Source organism: Myotis daubentonii, chromosome 1 (genome assembly GCF_963259705.1).
Source record: "Myotis daubentonii chromosome 1, mMyoDau2.1, whole genome shotgun sequence".
Taxonomy (NCBI): Eukaryota; Metazoa; Chordata; class Mammalia; order Chiroptera; family Vespertilionidae; genus Myotis; species Myotis daubentonii.
Genome location: NC_081840.1, coordinates 184,959,000 through 184,975,525, shown reverse-complemented (window position 1 = coordinate 184,975,525; position 16,526 = coordinate 184,959,000). Strand labels below are relative to the sequence as shown.

The 16,526-nt window shown below is 40.3% G+C and overlaps 1 protein-coding gene across 6 annotated transcripts in view; it reads left to right on the top strand.

The window, feature by feature from the left end:
* USO1 (USO1 vesicle transport factor) overlaps positions 1 to 14,547 on the top strand; it is an 80,292-nt gene extending 65,745 nt beyond the window's left edge. For all 6 annotated transcript variants that reach the window (XM_059668285.1, XM_059668278.1, XM_059668262.1 and 3 more), the window contains 9 exons: positions 131 to 312; positions 589 to 710; positions 4,447 to 4,585; positions 6,232 to 6,395; positions 6,959 to 7,039; positions 9,393 to 9,491; positions 11,418 to 11,525; positions 12,694 to 12,909; positions 13,514 to 14,547. In XM_059668285.1, coding sequence (XP_059524268.1) covers positions 131 to 312; positions 589 to 710; positions 4,447 to 4,585; positions 6,232 to 6,395; positions 6,959 to 7,039; positions 9,393 to 9,491; positions 11,418 to 11,525; positions 12,694 to 12,909; positions 13,514 to 13,603 — 1,201 coding nt within the window. In that variant the 3' untranslated portion in view covers positions 13,604 to 14,547. The remainder of the gene's footprint in view (positions 1 to 130; positions 313 to 588; positions 711 to 4,446; positions 4,586 to 6,231; positions 6,396 to 6,958; positions 7,040 to 9,392; positions 9,492 to 11,417; positions 11,526 to 12,693; positions 12,910 to 13,513) is intronic.
* The last annotated feature ends 1,979 nt before the right edge of the window (positions 14,548 to 16,526 follow it).

Sequence of the window (16,526 nt, the reverse complement as noted above, 5' to 3'; positions counted from 1 at the left end):
TAGGATAAATGACTTATTAATATTATCAAAAGAAAATGATAAATATTTTTGTGCCAAAGTATAATGTAAACCAAGTTTTTATGTTTCATCATGACTTTTTTTAAGCATCTCAATATACTTATCTCTGTAGAGAGAAACTAAAACAACTAATAGAGAAGAGGATTGGCAAAGAGAATTTTATAGAGAAACTAGGATTTATTAGCAAACATGAGTTGTATTCCAGAGCATCTCAGAAACCCCAGCCCAACTTTCCCAGCCCAGAATACATGATATTTGATCATGAGTTTACAAAGCTGGTAAAAGAACTTGAAGGTAAGATAAGGACTTTTATATTGGCACTTTTATTAGAAAGTACCTATGATTATATTGTATATGCATATTCTGGTCATGTGCAGATTTTATAAGCTTAAAAGTGGGTTTTTTTCCTGCTCTTGATGTGTAGACCATTGAAGGGCTTTTGGCCCTCATTAAGATTGGGAAGATTATTTCTTTCTCCTGCAGTTAGGCCATATGTTTTTACTGATTAATTCTTAATAGCATAGTATTTTAAATGTTTAAAATAAATTTTAAATAAGCTTTCTTTTATAGGTGTGATAACTAAGGCTATTTATAAATCCAGTGAAGAAGATAAAAAAGAAGAGGAGGAGAAGAAAACATTAGAACAGCATGACAGTATTGTGGGACACTACAAAAATATGATTCGAGAGCAGGTGCGTACTGATAAATACACTCTCTGACATACTGATACTTTTCTACTTTAGAAAAGAGTTTTTCCTGGCATTTCAAATGTAAGAGGATACAGAAAGTAAAACACGCTGTTTTCCTAAATAATTCAAAAGCATCTGAGTATTCAATAAACTGAGTATTCATATGTCTTAAGCAGTATGCAGGATGTGAATAAAGACATGAGTCAGACATGTTTCCCTATCACAGTCTCATGGGGAGACAAACCTATAAATAGATTATGACACATGGATTATAATATACTAGAGGCCCAGTGCATGACATTCGTGCACTGGGGGCAGGGCGTCCCTTAGCCTGGCCTGCATCCTCTCGCTGCTCCTTAGCACTACCTCAGAGTAGTGCTGCGCTTGCCAGCTGTGAGCCCACCTTCTGGCTGAGCAGCACTCCCCCTGTGGGAGCACACTGACCACCATGGGGGCAGCTCCTGCATTGAGGGTCTGCCCCCTGGTGGTCAGTGTGTGTCATAGCAACCAGTCATTCTGCCGTTTGGTCGATTTGCATAATAGGGTTTTATTATATAGGATTAAGTCCAGTGATAAGAGATAATCAAAGCTGTATGGCAGCACTGAGAGGCACCTAATTTAGCTAAGTAGGAGCAGAGGCTTCAAGAAAACAGAGAAGCTGAGCCCCAAGAGGATGGCCAGGAGTAAGCTAGGCAAAAGGAGAGAGAAGAAAGAGTCAAGAGATGTAACTGGCATATAGATAGAACATTTGGTAGCTATATAAAGGAGGCAAGGCTTGAAGGAGGGAGCCCAAGAAGGAGGTGATTGTGGTGGGCTAGGGGAGGAAATTGGAGCACTGATGATGACGATGATGATAATGGCTGCTGGTTTTTGTTTGCTGTGTTCTAGGTAATCACTAAGCACATTTTAAACACAATCCATCGCTACAAAGTAGTTAATGTCTTTGGTTTAGAGTAAATGAGGAATCTGTGACAGAATCTAACCTGTCCAGGGTCACTCTGTGAGTGGTGGGACAGAATTCAGATACATGTGTTACTGGGACTCTAAAGCTCATACTTTGTGGTATGGAGTCAACCTGAAAAAAGGTGGAAACTAAGGAAGATAAAACTGGTAGGACTTGGTAATTGTTGGATGCAGGTGTGAGGAAGCATAAAGGGTCAAATATGATCCTTAGATCACTGTCTTACACAATTGGATAGCTGATATTGAGTTAGATAGAATAGGGAACAAGAAAGGGAGCTGATTTATTAGAGTGGGTAATTATGAATTTAGTTGAAATTACATTTTCAAAATCATCAATTGACATTTTCTTTTCAGGATACCAGAGAAGCTCCCATTTGCATTGTGTTGAGCACCGTCAATCTTCCATTGCTTTTCTTAAAAATGTTTCTTAGTTTTTTCTTTCAGTTAATTCCTCATCCTGGTACCTTGATTGGAATCCTAGAAAGTGCTGTACTGGTAGTAATATCTGGAAAATGAGATTATTGATGTTGTTAAAATCCCAGTGTCATAAATTCCAGTACACTGGTGGCAGGTCATGTGGGACAGCCCTCAACTCCTGCCATTGTGCACAGCCTGAGGCAGGTGTGGCAAGTAAGAGCTTGGATGGAGCCCTCTAAATAACAACTACCTGTGTGTGTTTTTCTTCCCCATAGTCTATATTCTTGAGATTGAAATTGTAAGAAAGAATAAAAATCTATTTATATAAAAGCTTAATATGCTACTAGTAAGTGTCTGACCCAGCAGTCAACCTTTTGGTCAACCGCTTGACCAGTCGCTATGATGCACACTGACCACCAGGGAGCAGACACTCTGACCGGTAGGTTAGCTTGCTTCTGGGGTCCAGCCGATTGGGACTGGGCAAGATGGGCTGGACACGCCCTGGAGCCCTCATGCTGTCCCTCCCCAGCCAGCCAGCCCGCATCGCCCCGATTGTCCCCAATCACCAGCCAGGCCAGGGACCCCACCTGTGCATGAATTCTTGCACCGGGTCTCTAGTAGTGTTATATTTATGGTTCAGTCTGAGCCTTTCAGTGTATGAGCAAATCAGTAAATTAGAATCAACCTTGAATGATCCAAATTTGGATTATTAAACTACCCATGGTTATTAGGATTTTTCATCTATATCTTAGTACAAATATGTAATGTCTTTAGAGCACTAGAAAACAAATACTTGGAATGTGATGTGATAGCCTGCACTTGAAGCTGATAAATATGGTTGATTTGGAAGGAAAAAAGAGTGATTTGACACAGTTACTTATAATGACTTTTCTTTAGAAATGTTTCTTTTAAATATTTACACCATTTATTTTTTTTAATATATTTTATTAATTTTTTACAGAGAAGAAGGGAGAGGGATAGAGAGTTAGAAACATCGATGAGAGAGAAACATCGATCAGCTGCCTCCTGCACGCCCCCCAGTGGGGATGTGCCCGCAACCAAGGTACATGCCCCTGACCGGAATCGAACCTGGGACCCTTGAGTCTGCAGGCCGACGCTCTATCCACTGAGCCAAACCGGTTCGGCAATATTTACAACATTTAAAATGCTAGTTGAGCCCTAGCTGGTTTGGCTCAGTGGATAGAGTGTCAGCCTGCAGACTGGAAGGTCCCAAGTTCAATTCTGGTCAAGGGCACATGCCTGGGTTGTGGGCTCGATCCCCAGTAGGGGGCATGCAGGAGGCAGCCAGTCAATGGTTCTCTCTCATCATTGATGTTTTCACCTCTCCCTCTCCCTTCTTCTCTGAAATTAATAAAAATGTATTTTAAAAAAGCTTTTAAAAAATAAGTAAAAATAGAATAAAATGCTATTTAACAATTAGGCAATAAGCATAGAGAGCTATAAAATGTTTATATACACTTTGACATTTGAGAATCCATCCTAAGGAAATTCTCCAAAATTCAGGACAATTATATGGACTAACATATTTATGGTAATAAATTTACCATTTAGAGAAATGAAAAGTGGCGTCAGTGTTGCTTTTGAATATAAATCATAGTACATCTACTGATTAGATATTAAGTGAGCATTAAAAATTATGATCGTGGCCCTCGCCTGTTTGGCTCTGTGGTTAGAGCATCAGCCCCTGGACTGAAGGATCTCGGGTTCCATTCCTGTCAAGGACACATATCTTGGTTGCAGGCTTGAGCTGTAGCCTTGGTCAAGGCACATGCGGGAACAACCAGTTGATGTGTCTCTCTCACGTCGATGTTTCTCTCTGTGTGTCTCTCCCCCACTTTTCCACTCTCTTTAAAAATTAGTGGAAAAAATATCCTCAGGTAAAGATTAACAAAAAAAATTATGATTATGAAACTATTAGCAACATGGGGAAATTATGAATGAATAGTCAGTAAATTAAAGGTTACAAATGTTCTTTTACATGATTGTCTTTAATGTGAAAAGTAATATAGGTGCATATGTATAATACATATACTACCTTTTTTAAGTAGTTTGGTTTAAATTTCTTAAATGATTTGATGGACCATAATATGGAATTTTTCAAATTGACCCTCCTCACTCCCAATAATTGCAGACAGGTTGCAGATGTATGATAGTGCTTCTTCGTGGGGTTTTATGTTAACTGGGCTTGGTGCATATACTGCCTAATTATTTAACGGTTTTGGAAGTATTGAGTACTTTAACATCCTGACCCAAAGTAATCTCTCGTTTTTAATTTGTTCACCTTCTTAATTCTAATTGGTTTGAATTTACAACACTTGAATTATGTTTTGTTTCACAGGATCTGCAACTTGAGGAATTAAAGCAACAGATTTCTACATTAAAATGTCAAAATGAACAGCTCCAAACAGCAGTCACACAGCAAGTATCTCAGATTCAGCAACACAAAGATCAGTATAATCTTCTTAAAATACAGCTAGGTACGTGTAGTTGGCCATCACTGTTGCAGTGTCCCCAAGAGTTGTCCAACACGGTCAAACAGATTATTTTTGTAGACTAGTCTTTCTTTAATCTTAAATCAATCACTGTGACAAACATGTCAGTCAGATTTTGAAGTTCAGCCTCCTTGCTACCTGTTTGATTTTCTGGTGCATTGACTTTCAGCCTTTGGGTGTACGTTAGAATCTCCTGAGGTGTTTTTTTGGGGGGGGCGGGGGGGGGCGGGTTGTTGTTGTTTTTTTTGTGTGTGTTTTTATATAGCACCAGTACTTATCGGATGGGTACTGGATTTATCAGGGTGTTCACTTTGTAAGTTATATAAATGTGTAATCACTATATTGTACACTGAAACTAACACAATATTGTATGTCAACTGTAATTGAAAAATATAAAATAATTTATTTTTAAAATATATTTTTATTGATTTCAGAGAGGGAGAGAAAGGTAAAAACATCAGTGATAAGAGAATTATTGATCGGCTGCCTTCTACACGCCCCCTACTGGGGATCGAGCCTGCAACCTGGGCATGTGCTCTTGACCGGAATTGAACCCGAGACCCTTCAGTCCGCAGGCTGACACTCTATCCACTGAGCCAAACCAGCTAGGGCTGAAAAATAAATATTTTAATTAAAAAATAAATAGCACCAATACTGAGACCTTACTGTGTTTCTGATTTAATTTGTCAGGTTTGGGTCCGTGCATCAGTAATTAGTACAGGCTCATCCCCAGGTGATTCTAATGTATAACCAGTTAAAAATGACTGGTCTAGTCCAGCCAGCATGGCTCAGTGGTTGAGCGTCGACCTATGAACCAGGAGGTCGAGGTTCAATTCCTGGTCAGGGCACATGCCTGGGTTGTGGTCTCAGTCCCCAGTCAGGGGCATGCAGGAGGCAGCCAATCAATGATTCTCTTCATTGATGTTTTTTTTTTCTCTCTCTCCCTCTCCCTTTCTCTCTGAAATCAACGAAAATATTTTTTTTTAAAAAAAAAAGATGACTGATCTAATTTTTTTATTTTCTTGTCTACAAAGTTGAGCTGATAAAGGCATCTGGGTCATTTTGGAATTAAATGAAATAATATTAGTAAAATTCTAGTTCAGTTCCTGGCACATGGTAAGAGCTCCAATTCTTGTAAATAGTATCATCACCCTGTAGTGCTTATGATAGGAATGTTAGCTACTTAGAAATGTAGTTTGTTTATATCAAAGTGATTAAAATTTTCAGAAAAATTACCTATTTTACTTCCTTTATTTATGACAATAATTTGTCAGTTATTTTAGTCCATATAGAAGGCTATTCCTTTCAGGACATTTTTTTTAAGGGATTTTATTTTCTCTTATGTTGGCAGAATTAGAATTGAAACTAGTATCATTTTTAATCTTAGATCACCAAACCATGCAGTTTAGTCTTAATAAGACTATTCTGCTTTTTTCCCAGAAACCCTGAAAATATCATTAGTTCATTATTTTTATCAACACACTATTTTGCAAAAATGAAATGTGCTTACAAAAGTGCTGCCAAACTAATTAAATTAAGCAAATTATATATTTATATTTGAATCTTCTAATTCAAAAAATGAAAAACTTAAGTTTTGTGCTGGCTTTTCACATTTTATGCTTGTCTAATAGGAAAAGACAATCAGCATCAAGGTTCTCACAATGATGGGGCTCAAATGAATGGCATTCAACCAGAAGAAATTGGTAGGTTGCGAGAAGAGATAGAAGAATTAAAAAGTAATCAGGAACTTTTACGAAGCCAACTGGCTGAAAAGGACTCTTTGATTGAAAAACTGGTAAGTAAGTGTTAAAAATTTTTTAAAAAGAGGTCAAGAGTAATCTTCATTATCCTGCTTTTTTTTTTTCTGGATCCCTTAAGCCAAAGTATCATAATAAGATTTTAGAATATGAGCTGTGTCAGACTGTCTGAAGTTTCACTGCTTCCTAGCTAATTGACTGTAAGCAATTTAACTATGAAAAAGTTGTAGACAGTATGTGGTACCTTGAAATTTTATCAAAATTAAAATGTTGGGTCCTGACCAGGTGGCTCAGTTGGTTGGAGCATCGTCTTATATGCCAAAAGGTTTAGGGTTTGATTCCCTATCAAGGCACATACATCTAGGTTGTGGGTTTGATCCCTGGTTGAGGCACTTGAGGAAGTCAACCAATCGATGTTTTTCGTTCACATCAATGTTTCTCCCTTACTCTCTCTCAGGTGAGGATTTAAAAAAAGAAAAAAAGTTAAAATGTTGGTATGAAATTTTTTGGTAAACATTTACATGTACAGTTCTGTTTTGTTTTGTTTTCCTATCTCTTTAGAATGAATTTATTTCATAATTTATTTCTATGCTATTTGTAGAAATCTTCCCAAACATCCCCGGACACAAATGAAGCAACAGCTTCTGCTAGAGATTCTGAAAATATTGCAGAATTAAAACAGGTAATTGTCCAAATTGATCCAAGTTCTGTTTTGTCTTATTTTAATTATGATAGAATAGCCACCTTTCAGTTCTATTAATCTAGAGCTACTTTGTGTTGTGCGAGCAAAAACTGATAGTGATGAAAGCCATATGCAAATCCAGAAGCTGTTGTAATTATATGGTAATGGTATTTGCTTGTTATTGTGTCTTATTAATTTTTTAATGGTGTTCTTTTTAAGAGATCTCAGCATCTCACCAGATTATTTGTAGATTATCAGTGAACTAAATTAAGGAGAACATAATTATGTTTATAAGCTACAAATACCTATACTAATAAAGAGCTAATTTGCTAATGGTCAATAATGTTCTAACGGTAACGACCAGGTCATTAGCATATTAGCTGGGGCGTTGCTGGAGACGGGGTGGAAGCAGGGAGGCGCCCGGAGGGGGCGAGACTATCCCATGCCGGGGAGGGCAGGGGTGGGAGCCCATAGCACCCCCCTCACCAGTCCTTCGCCACCCACCGCTCACACTCTGAGTGCCCGCGGCCCACCTGCCAGGGGAAGGAGCACAGTGCAGCAGGCGGGAGGCTTCCATGCTCTCCTCTAGCGCCATGATGGGGTGGAGCCGCAGCGTTGGTCCAGAGACGGCTAGGAAGCAGGGAGGCGCCCAGAGAAGGTGGGACCAGCCCTAGGCGACTTGAGGGACTGAGGGCGGGGCTTGAAGCAGCCAGAGAAGGCCAGAGGGTTTGGGGGCTGGGCCAGGTGTGCTGTCTGCGATGACAGGTTCGGGTGTCAAGGTAGGGCTGCAGGTGGGTAGGTGGCACCGTGCGATGTCACACGCTAGGCTCCTAGTCTACACTAATCTACACTAATAAAAGAGAAAAATGGTAATTGGCGTACGACGATACCCTTTTCATTGGCTAATCAGGGCTATATGCAAATTAACTGCCAACTATGATTGGCAGTTAACTGCCAACTAAGATTGGCAGTTAACTGCCAACAAGATGGCGGTTAATTTGCATATGTAGGCACAATGCAGGGAGGCGAAAGGGAAAGCAGGAAGAAGCCCCCTGCCACTGACAGTGATCGGAAACCCAGGGGGGAGCTAAGAGTTGGGGGGCAGGGCAAAGGCTGCCCTGGGGCCGCCTTTGCCCTGCCCCCCAGCCATGATCGGAGAATCAGGCGCCTTTGCCGCCCTGGCCAGTGATAGCAGGAAGTAGGGGTGGAGCCAGCGATGGGAGCTGGGCACGGTCGAAGCTGGCAGTCCCGGGAGCTAGGGGTCCCTTGCCTGGGCCTAAAGCGGAGCCCATGATCGCGGGGCTGCTGCAGCTGCGGGTCCCCGCTGCCCGAGCCGGACGCCTCAGCCAGAGGCGTTAGGCCTGGGCAGGGGCGGAGCCTGCAACCACGGGGAGCTGGGGGTCCCCTGCCCAGGCCTGACACCTCTGCCGGAGGCCTCAGGCCTGGTCAAGGGGCCGATCTGGTGATTGGTGATCGGAGGGTGATGAGGGTCAACTCCTCTGGCCGAGGCATCAGGCCTGCGCGGGGCCTGAGCCGGGGATTGGGGGGATATGATGGTCCCCTTGCCCAGGCCTGAAGCCTGGGTCAGAGGCGTCAGGCTTGGGCAGGGGGTGGAGCAAGCGATCAGAGGGAGATGGGGGTCCCCTGCCCAGGCATGATTCCTGGGCCAGAGGCCTCAGGCCTGGGCGGGGGCCAGAGCCAGTGATCAGGGGGAGATGGGGGTCCCCTGTCCAAGCCTGACACCTCTGGCGGAGGCGTCAGGCCTGGGCAAGGGGCCGATCAGGTGATCGGAGGGTGATGGGGATCTACGCCTCTGGCCGAGGCATCAGGCCTGGGCAAGGGTCAGAGCCAGCAATCGGAGGGGTCTGGGGGTCCCCTGCCCAGGCCTGACGCCTGGGCCAGAGGCATCAGGCCTGGGCTGGGGGCAGAACCAGTGATGGGGGGAAATGAGGGTCCCCTGCCCAGGCCTGACGCCTCTGTCAGAGGCGTCAGGCCTGGGCAAGGGGCTGATCCTGCAATTGGAGGGTGATGGGGGTCAACGCCTGAGGGCTCCCAGTATGTGAGAGGGGGCAGGCTGGGCTGAGGGACACTCCCCCCGCCCACACACACACCCAGTGCACGAATTTCGTGCACCGGGCCCCTAGTGAAGTTATAAAATCTTATGCCTAATTTATACAGTATTGACCATGATAATTGCTTTGTTAAGTGTATTGGTTATTTAAACCTTTCTGTCCAAAAAAAATATTGGTTTTTAGAATTGAAAAGAAAAAAACGGGAGGTAAACTTATGTGTATGTCCTGAAAATAGACATTTCCTTGATGAGTTTACACCGCAAATGTTTTTTCTCTCTTAGGAACTGGCAACATTAAAGTCTCAGTTAAACTCAAAATCTGTGGAGATCACCAAACTACAGACAGAAAAGCAGGAGTTGTTACATAAAACAGAAGCATTTGTAAGTTAGTTAATTTATTTTTCTCCTGAAAAATAGAAAACACAAGGTTAAGATGTTGTTTCTCAACCACTGTGGAAAAGAAGCAAATTTGTCAAAAATTCACTTCCCTTTAGCCAGAGTTCTAGTCATATCTGCTTCTTGTCCATGGTGGCAGTCTCAATGTTATAGTATAGTCAGACTCAGCCAGTCAATTTAATCAGATACTTAGTGGTTCATTTTGCTGATATTTGTATTTCATCCTGTCTCTGTACCGTCAGTCAAGTTAGGTTTACTGCTGGTATAAAATTGTGAGAAACCTTGTCGAGAACCCATGCAATTCACAGGGGTCAAAGCCATCAGACAAGAAGGCCCTCCTGGATCCTTCCTGGATAACCACCTCTCTGTTCTGGCTTCTGCTGAGTGGTTGATTGGATCAATGAGTCACACATGCAACCTCTTTACAAATGGTTGTCCAGCCACCCCCTTGATGTTTCACCAGAATATGCCTTGTCATTTATTGCAATAGAGATAGGCTGATGATTTTCTAAATTTTTAAATTCTCATTACCTTTTGCTTAACAATTCCTTCTTCAGTTTCTGTCTCTCCTCACATTTTATTTTAAGCAGCAAGGAACTAAACCACGCCCTTGACACTTTGCTTAGAAATCTCCTCAGCTAAATGTCCTCGTTCATCACTTACAAATTCTACTTTCCACAGAACACTAGACATAATTTAGCCAAGTTCTTTGTCACTTTGTAAAAAGAACTAGAGGCCCAATGCACGAAATTCGGGCAAGAGTAGGCCTTCCTTCCCCCGGCTGCCGGCACTGGCTTCCCTCTGGCACCCGGGACCCGGGTTTCCCTTGCAGACCCGGCTTCGTCCGGAAGGACATCTGGTCTAATTAGCATATTATGCTTTTATTATTATAGATTGCCTTTCCTCCACTTTCCTGATTTCCATCTCAGACCTCAGCCAAAACCACTTTAACATCCATATTCCTATCAGCATTCTGTTCATGATGATACTCATTTTCTCTATGAGCTGCAAAAACTACTGATGTAGAAGGAAGGCTGTCGGCATTATTACAAGAGACTAAAGTGGAAGCTTTCTCTACAGCTCTCCCTTTTTCTTTCTGAGCCCTGACCAGAATTGCCTTTAATGACCATATTTCTGCCAACAATCTCTTCAAGGCATGTACGCTTTGTCTAACATGCACCTGAAAACTCTTCCAGACTCTACCAATTCTAAAGTCCTTTACACATTTTTAGATATTTGCTATACCAGCACCTCACTTCCCAGTATTTTATAGAAAAAAAGGTGGGGAAAGACTGAAAAACTGATTTAAGAATACCTCCTATAGCTCTTTCACTGGGGGATAGGGGAGGCTAGGGGACTGTCTAGGGCGGGGGGGGGGGGGGGAATGGACACATATGTAATACCCTTTGTATTACTTTAAGCAATAAAAAAAAAAAATGAAAAAAAAAAGAATACCTCCTATAGCTCTTAAGAAAATACTTACATTTCACCAGTTAATGGCATTGAGCTCAGTGTTCCCACCTACCTCTCTGAGATGATAGTGTCAATGAAACTTAGAGGGATTTTATGAGGAAACGGCTTTGAAAACTACTCCCTGCTAGTAAATGCTGTGTTACAGCTACGTGAGAGCTGCTCTGTTGGCTGCCTTCCTGGTGTGACCTTGAGGCAGCTGCACCCAGACTTCCTCGTCCTCTGCTGAGACGGTGCCCCACCGCTCTTGTCTTCTACTTACTGTAGGGATCACTCTTCTTTCTAGGGAGAGCACTTTATTCATGTAAATATGTGAAGGAATTATATTTTCTGGTATTGGAAATAAAATTTTAAAATAGCAAGAAAATTAAATCACCTTTGGGGTTTCATATTGATCATAACTTTAAAGAAACTGTTTTTTCCCCTAATTCCTACTTTCAGGCACAGTCAGTTCCTGTATCAGGAGAGAGTGAAGCTGCAATAGCTGCAAAAACTACTGATGTAGAAGGAAGGCTGTCAGCATTATTACAAGAGACTAAAGAGTTAAAGGTTGGCTTTGGTGAAACTTTTATTTACTGTATATTATATGAAATGAACTCCAGGAAATTAGAGTTTATTCACTTAATTTCTCAAATCCTTAGATTTATGAAGAAAGCTAATGAGGTGTAATGTTATCTTACAGTCTTTATATTCTGTTACCCAAAATGGCACAAATGAAGATTTTTTAAATGCTTTTTCAAATAATTGTACCAAATATGTAAAGTAAGAATACATCAGAATGTACTTTGAAAGTGAAAATAGTTTTCTTATCAGTCTCTAATCACAATAAGAAACAGGAATGCAAGTTTGGCTAATACACAAGCCACGTGTAAGCTTTTCATAGGCCAAAGAACACAGGCACATGAAATCCTGCAGCCCATTGTGCGACATAGAAACCAGAATAAATAATAAAAGGAAGGAATGAGGTAGTAGTAAAAAAATAAATAAATAAAAGGCATGCAGGAAAAAAATGGGAAAAGGAAGATAATGTGTAATTATGCGTTTTGGATTATGGTCAAATTATTTTTAAGCCATTGGTTTTACTTGAAGCTATTTTTTTCTGCCTTTAATTGTATGTATAAAGTTGGGATGAAATTTTTTTTTTAAACTTTAGTTCTAATTCTGATGCTACCCAGGCTTCTGCTATAAAATTTTTTGTGTGTTTATTCCTCTGATTATCTGAAATGGTATTGTCTCTTAGGATTTATTGAGGAATAACTGATTAAAAATATTTTTTTGATGTTAAACTGTATTTTTCACAGTAACCATCTTTGATATATAACCTAACGTAAATTCTCATGTTACTGGATGAGTGTATGTTTTAAGCATCCTATCACCCTGACCAGGTTGCTCAGAGCGTCGTCCCAATCCACCAGGGTTGCGGATTCAATCCCTGGTCAGGACACATACAAGAAGCAACCAATGAATGCATAAATAAGTGAACCAACAAACCTAACAAACTGACGTGTCTCTCTCTCTCTCTTGCCCCGCCCCCTCTTCTCTCTCTCTAAAATCAATAAATAAAATTTAAAAACAAAACAAACAAAAAAACCTCTACCCTTAAACTCCTTAGATTGGACAGATACAGTGATTTATCATAGAAAGAACCTACTTGTTTAAAACCTTAGGAGAGTTAATACTAATTTTAGATTCGTGATTTTCACCTTTCTTTTCCTAGAATGAAATTAAAGCACTGTCTGAGGAAAGAGCTTCTATTAAAGAGCAGCTGGACTCATCTAACAGTACCATTGTCATTTTACAAAATGAGAAAAACCAGCTGGAGGTGAACATTAAAGATTCTAAAAAAGAACAGGATGATCTCTTGGTGCTGTTGGCTGATCAGGATCAGAAAATATTGTCATTAAAGGATAAACTCAAGGGACTCGGTCATCCAGTAAGATTGAAATGTTTCTCAAAATGTTACATATTATCTTTCTTTATAATGTATTTTTAAAATTATATTGTACCATGGAAATATTGTGCCTATATATCTAGAATACAGGCATAGATACGTTAGGTACATGAATTCAGTATCATCTATTCAGTTCACCGAGTTGACTTAAGATGCAGATTGGGCAGTTTTCAGCATTTGTTAACTGTTCTCTTTTGGGCTTTGAGCCTAGAGAGTGAATTAATTTGATTGTTCCTGTCATAACAAGACTCTTATCACCCAAATGTGGCATTCTGTTTTGACTTGTTTGGTTCAGGTGAGAGTTATAGCCATCTGTCGGCCAGTTAACCTATATGTCTCATCTCATATTAAAAATGGCAGAGCAGTCAGGGAGAGGACAATGGGGGGAGGATACTTATGTAATACTTTAAACAATAAAGATTTTGAAATGAATGAATGACAGGAGCCTTAAGCATTAAAGCAAGGAAATCAGATAGTGTATAACCTGGTATACTTATGGGAATAAAGAATTTATCAATAGATAATATTATGTATTGAATGTGAAGTGAGAAATCTTCATAATGTTAAATGTTTATTTTCTAATTAGGAGGAAGAAGAGGATGAACTTGAATCCATAGACCAAGATGATGAGGATGATGAAGATGAAGATGATGACAAGAGCCAGGGTGATAACTAGCTTTAAATTTTCTAGGAATGATAAGAGATCTAATCGTAACTTTGAACATGGAGTCTTAAGAGAGTGCTTTGGTTTGCCTCCACAATAAAACTTAAACCAAGTGGGAAACATTCACTAATAAGACTATCAATGTATTTTTTTAAACAACGCCTCCCATGTTGAAAACCCTTAAAACTCTTAACTTTATGCAGAACACACATCCTTTATTGAAATTCATCTGAGCTGTCCCAAAATATAATTTTTAAAGAGCTCCAGACACCAAAAATATACCATTTTAAGGCATATGATGGCAATGCCATTTGCCTTAGTTCATTGGTTACATAAGTTCTGTCTTTGTCTATTATTTTCACTTTTCAGAATTTGTGACTTTAAGTACTAACACATTAGATTTAATGTGTATTGGAATCACTGTTTCTAAATTCAGTATTGGAGTTCTTAGCTATTGATTTCCTTTTAAAGAAATGAAGTTACTTAAAGGCAAGATAGTGTGGGCAGGAGGTGGGGGAATAATATATCATCAGCCCTCCATCCAGTACTGCTCCTGTGTTGAGCAGCACAGGACAGTTTAGAATGAGTGCCTTGACACCTGATACGCTGCATTCTGTGCCTCAGCAAAGACTGAGAAGGATACTGACACAGCCATAAGGAAAGCGCTTCTGAGCAACTTTTGCAACAGTGTATGAGCATGTGGTTGGTTTTGGTTTTAAGCTAAATGTTAAAATACAAGTTAACCACTCACACAACTCAGATTTAATATTGTTGTTTGATTATTATAAAACATATTATGTTCCTAGTGTTAAAAAGACCCAAACTATGATTTATGTAATTTATTGGCATTTTTGCTGAATAGATTTAAGTCAGATAATAGATTTTTAAAAAGCAAATGAAGCAATGTGTCAAAATTTAATGTTTTCGTAATAAAAATAGATATTATGGACACTTAATCCCTGGTCATGGTTTCCTTTCCTCTCGGATTTTGAGAGAAGTATTCTTCAAAAAAGATAAGGCAAGTGGAAGTAGAGTAAGTACATTACTGTACCTGAAATTGAGCATTAGAAGTCTTGGCAACAGTTTTCCTTTAAACAAGTAGTGTTACTTAAAGGCAAGACAGATATATCATCTGGCTTCTGGCCTCAGGAATCATTTGAGTAGTCCACCAAGGGACACAAACTTTTGAAAGAGAAGAAGCGTCTTTGCATGTTTTGAAAAAGGAGATGGTATGTGTCACAGCATTTGTGAACCAGCACGTGCCCCTGTCCCCTCCCACCGCTACCAACACATCCTGAGGGCCTTGTCATCAGAGAACACGTGACTATTACCGGACCAGCTCAGGCTGTGTGACGTCTGCTAAAGTTGACACCCGGAATAAACAACTGGTTAATGACTTCATTTCAGGCTAATAAAATGGGTCGGGAGTAAGAATGAGACTTCCATAGATAATGGGATACCAAAGATCTACAGAAAGAAACATCTACAAAACCAATGATAGTTTGCCAACTGTCAGTCACTCAGGCTGCCCTGGCGCAGAGCAGACACGAGGCCTCGAAGCTGCACATTCCAGCCTGGAGCCCAAAGGGACCTCTTCCTAAACATACCATAGCATTTTGCCGGGATTGCTCTGGAGACTTCCAAACTTGTCTCTCTCTGCCTCCAGCCTGGTTGTGGCCTCTACCACAGCCTCCCATCATCCTTCGTATTCACCACAGGAAGCTTTCTAAAATGCAGATGGGAGAAGAGAGGAGATGGTGGTTGCCTGCTGTTTGGATCCTTAGTCAGCTGTGTTAGGGCCCTTTGTGCTCTCCATCTTTATCTCCAAGTATATTTTAGAACCATTCCAAAATACTTGCTGGTACAGCAAATATCCTGCTTTTTCAACCCTCACTTTGCTTTTGCACATCCTCTTTCCTCTGCCCATTTGTCAGCCCTCTCATTAAAGGCTGTTTTTCTATGTATTAAGAGCTACAACAGTGGAGCAGTCATCATAAAGCATAAAATATATTTGTCTTCATGATTTGAAATTTTATTCAAGAGTTTACACCTCTAGAATCATCATCCAGAGTTACTATGAAAGGTAAAATAATAGCTCATGTTTTGGGGTTTTTTTTATTAATATATTTTTATTGATTTCCCAGAGGGAAAAATAGAAACATCAGTGATAAGAGAATCATTAATCAGCCACCTCCTGCACGCCCCACACTGGGGATAGAGCCCACAACCCTAGCATGTGCCCTGGCCAGAAATTGAACTATGACCTGGTTCATAGGTCCTCACTCAACCACTGAGCCACACAGGCTGGGCATAACATGTTTTAAAAGATACTAGTCTAAAATTATGCTGGTTAAAAAATCAAACCCTTAAGTTTAAAAGTTTTGTTGCAGCCAGGTAAGGGCCTCTTACCTGTATTGTAACAGAAAAATTAGTTCATCCCATGAATATTGAGTGTATGATGTGCTGGGCACTGCTGTAGACACTGGAGATACCATAGTTAGTGAATAAGACAAGAATAAGGTAAATGCCTTCCTGAAATGACTCAGATTCTGAAGGAGTAAACAAGTATGGAAGACAATGTGGGGTGCTTTGTATCTTCTGGAAAGGCATTTGCATCTTATCCTGAGCTTGATGGGAAAACAGAGGACTGCTTAGAGCTGATTTCTCTTTCATTGATAATTCTTATGTTGAGAATAGTCTAGGGCAGCAATTTTCAACTGGTGTGCCGCACGAATTCTAAAAACATACAATACCTTACTATTTAATCAGGGGTACTGACCTCTTTTCCCTTAGATAGTAAAATTTAAAAAATGACAGCAGCCAACAAAATAATAGCTGTCCGGTGAGAATCAAAATTGTAGCTTTTCTTTTTCTCAGATTGGCAAAAAATATATTTTTAGGTGTGCCACAGAATTTTAGTAATTAGTTTATGTGC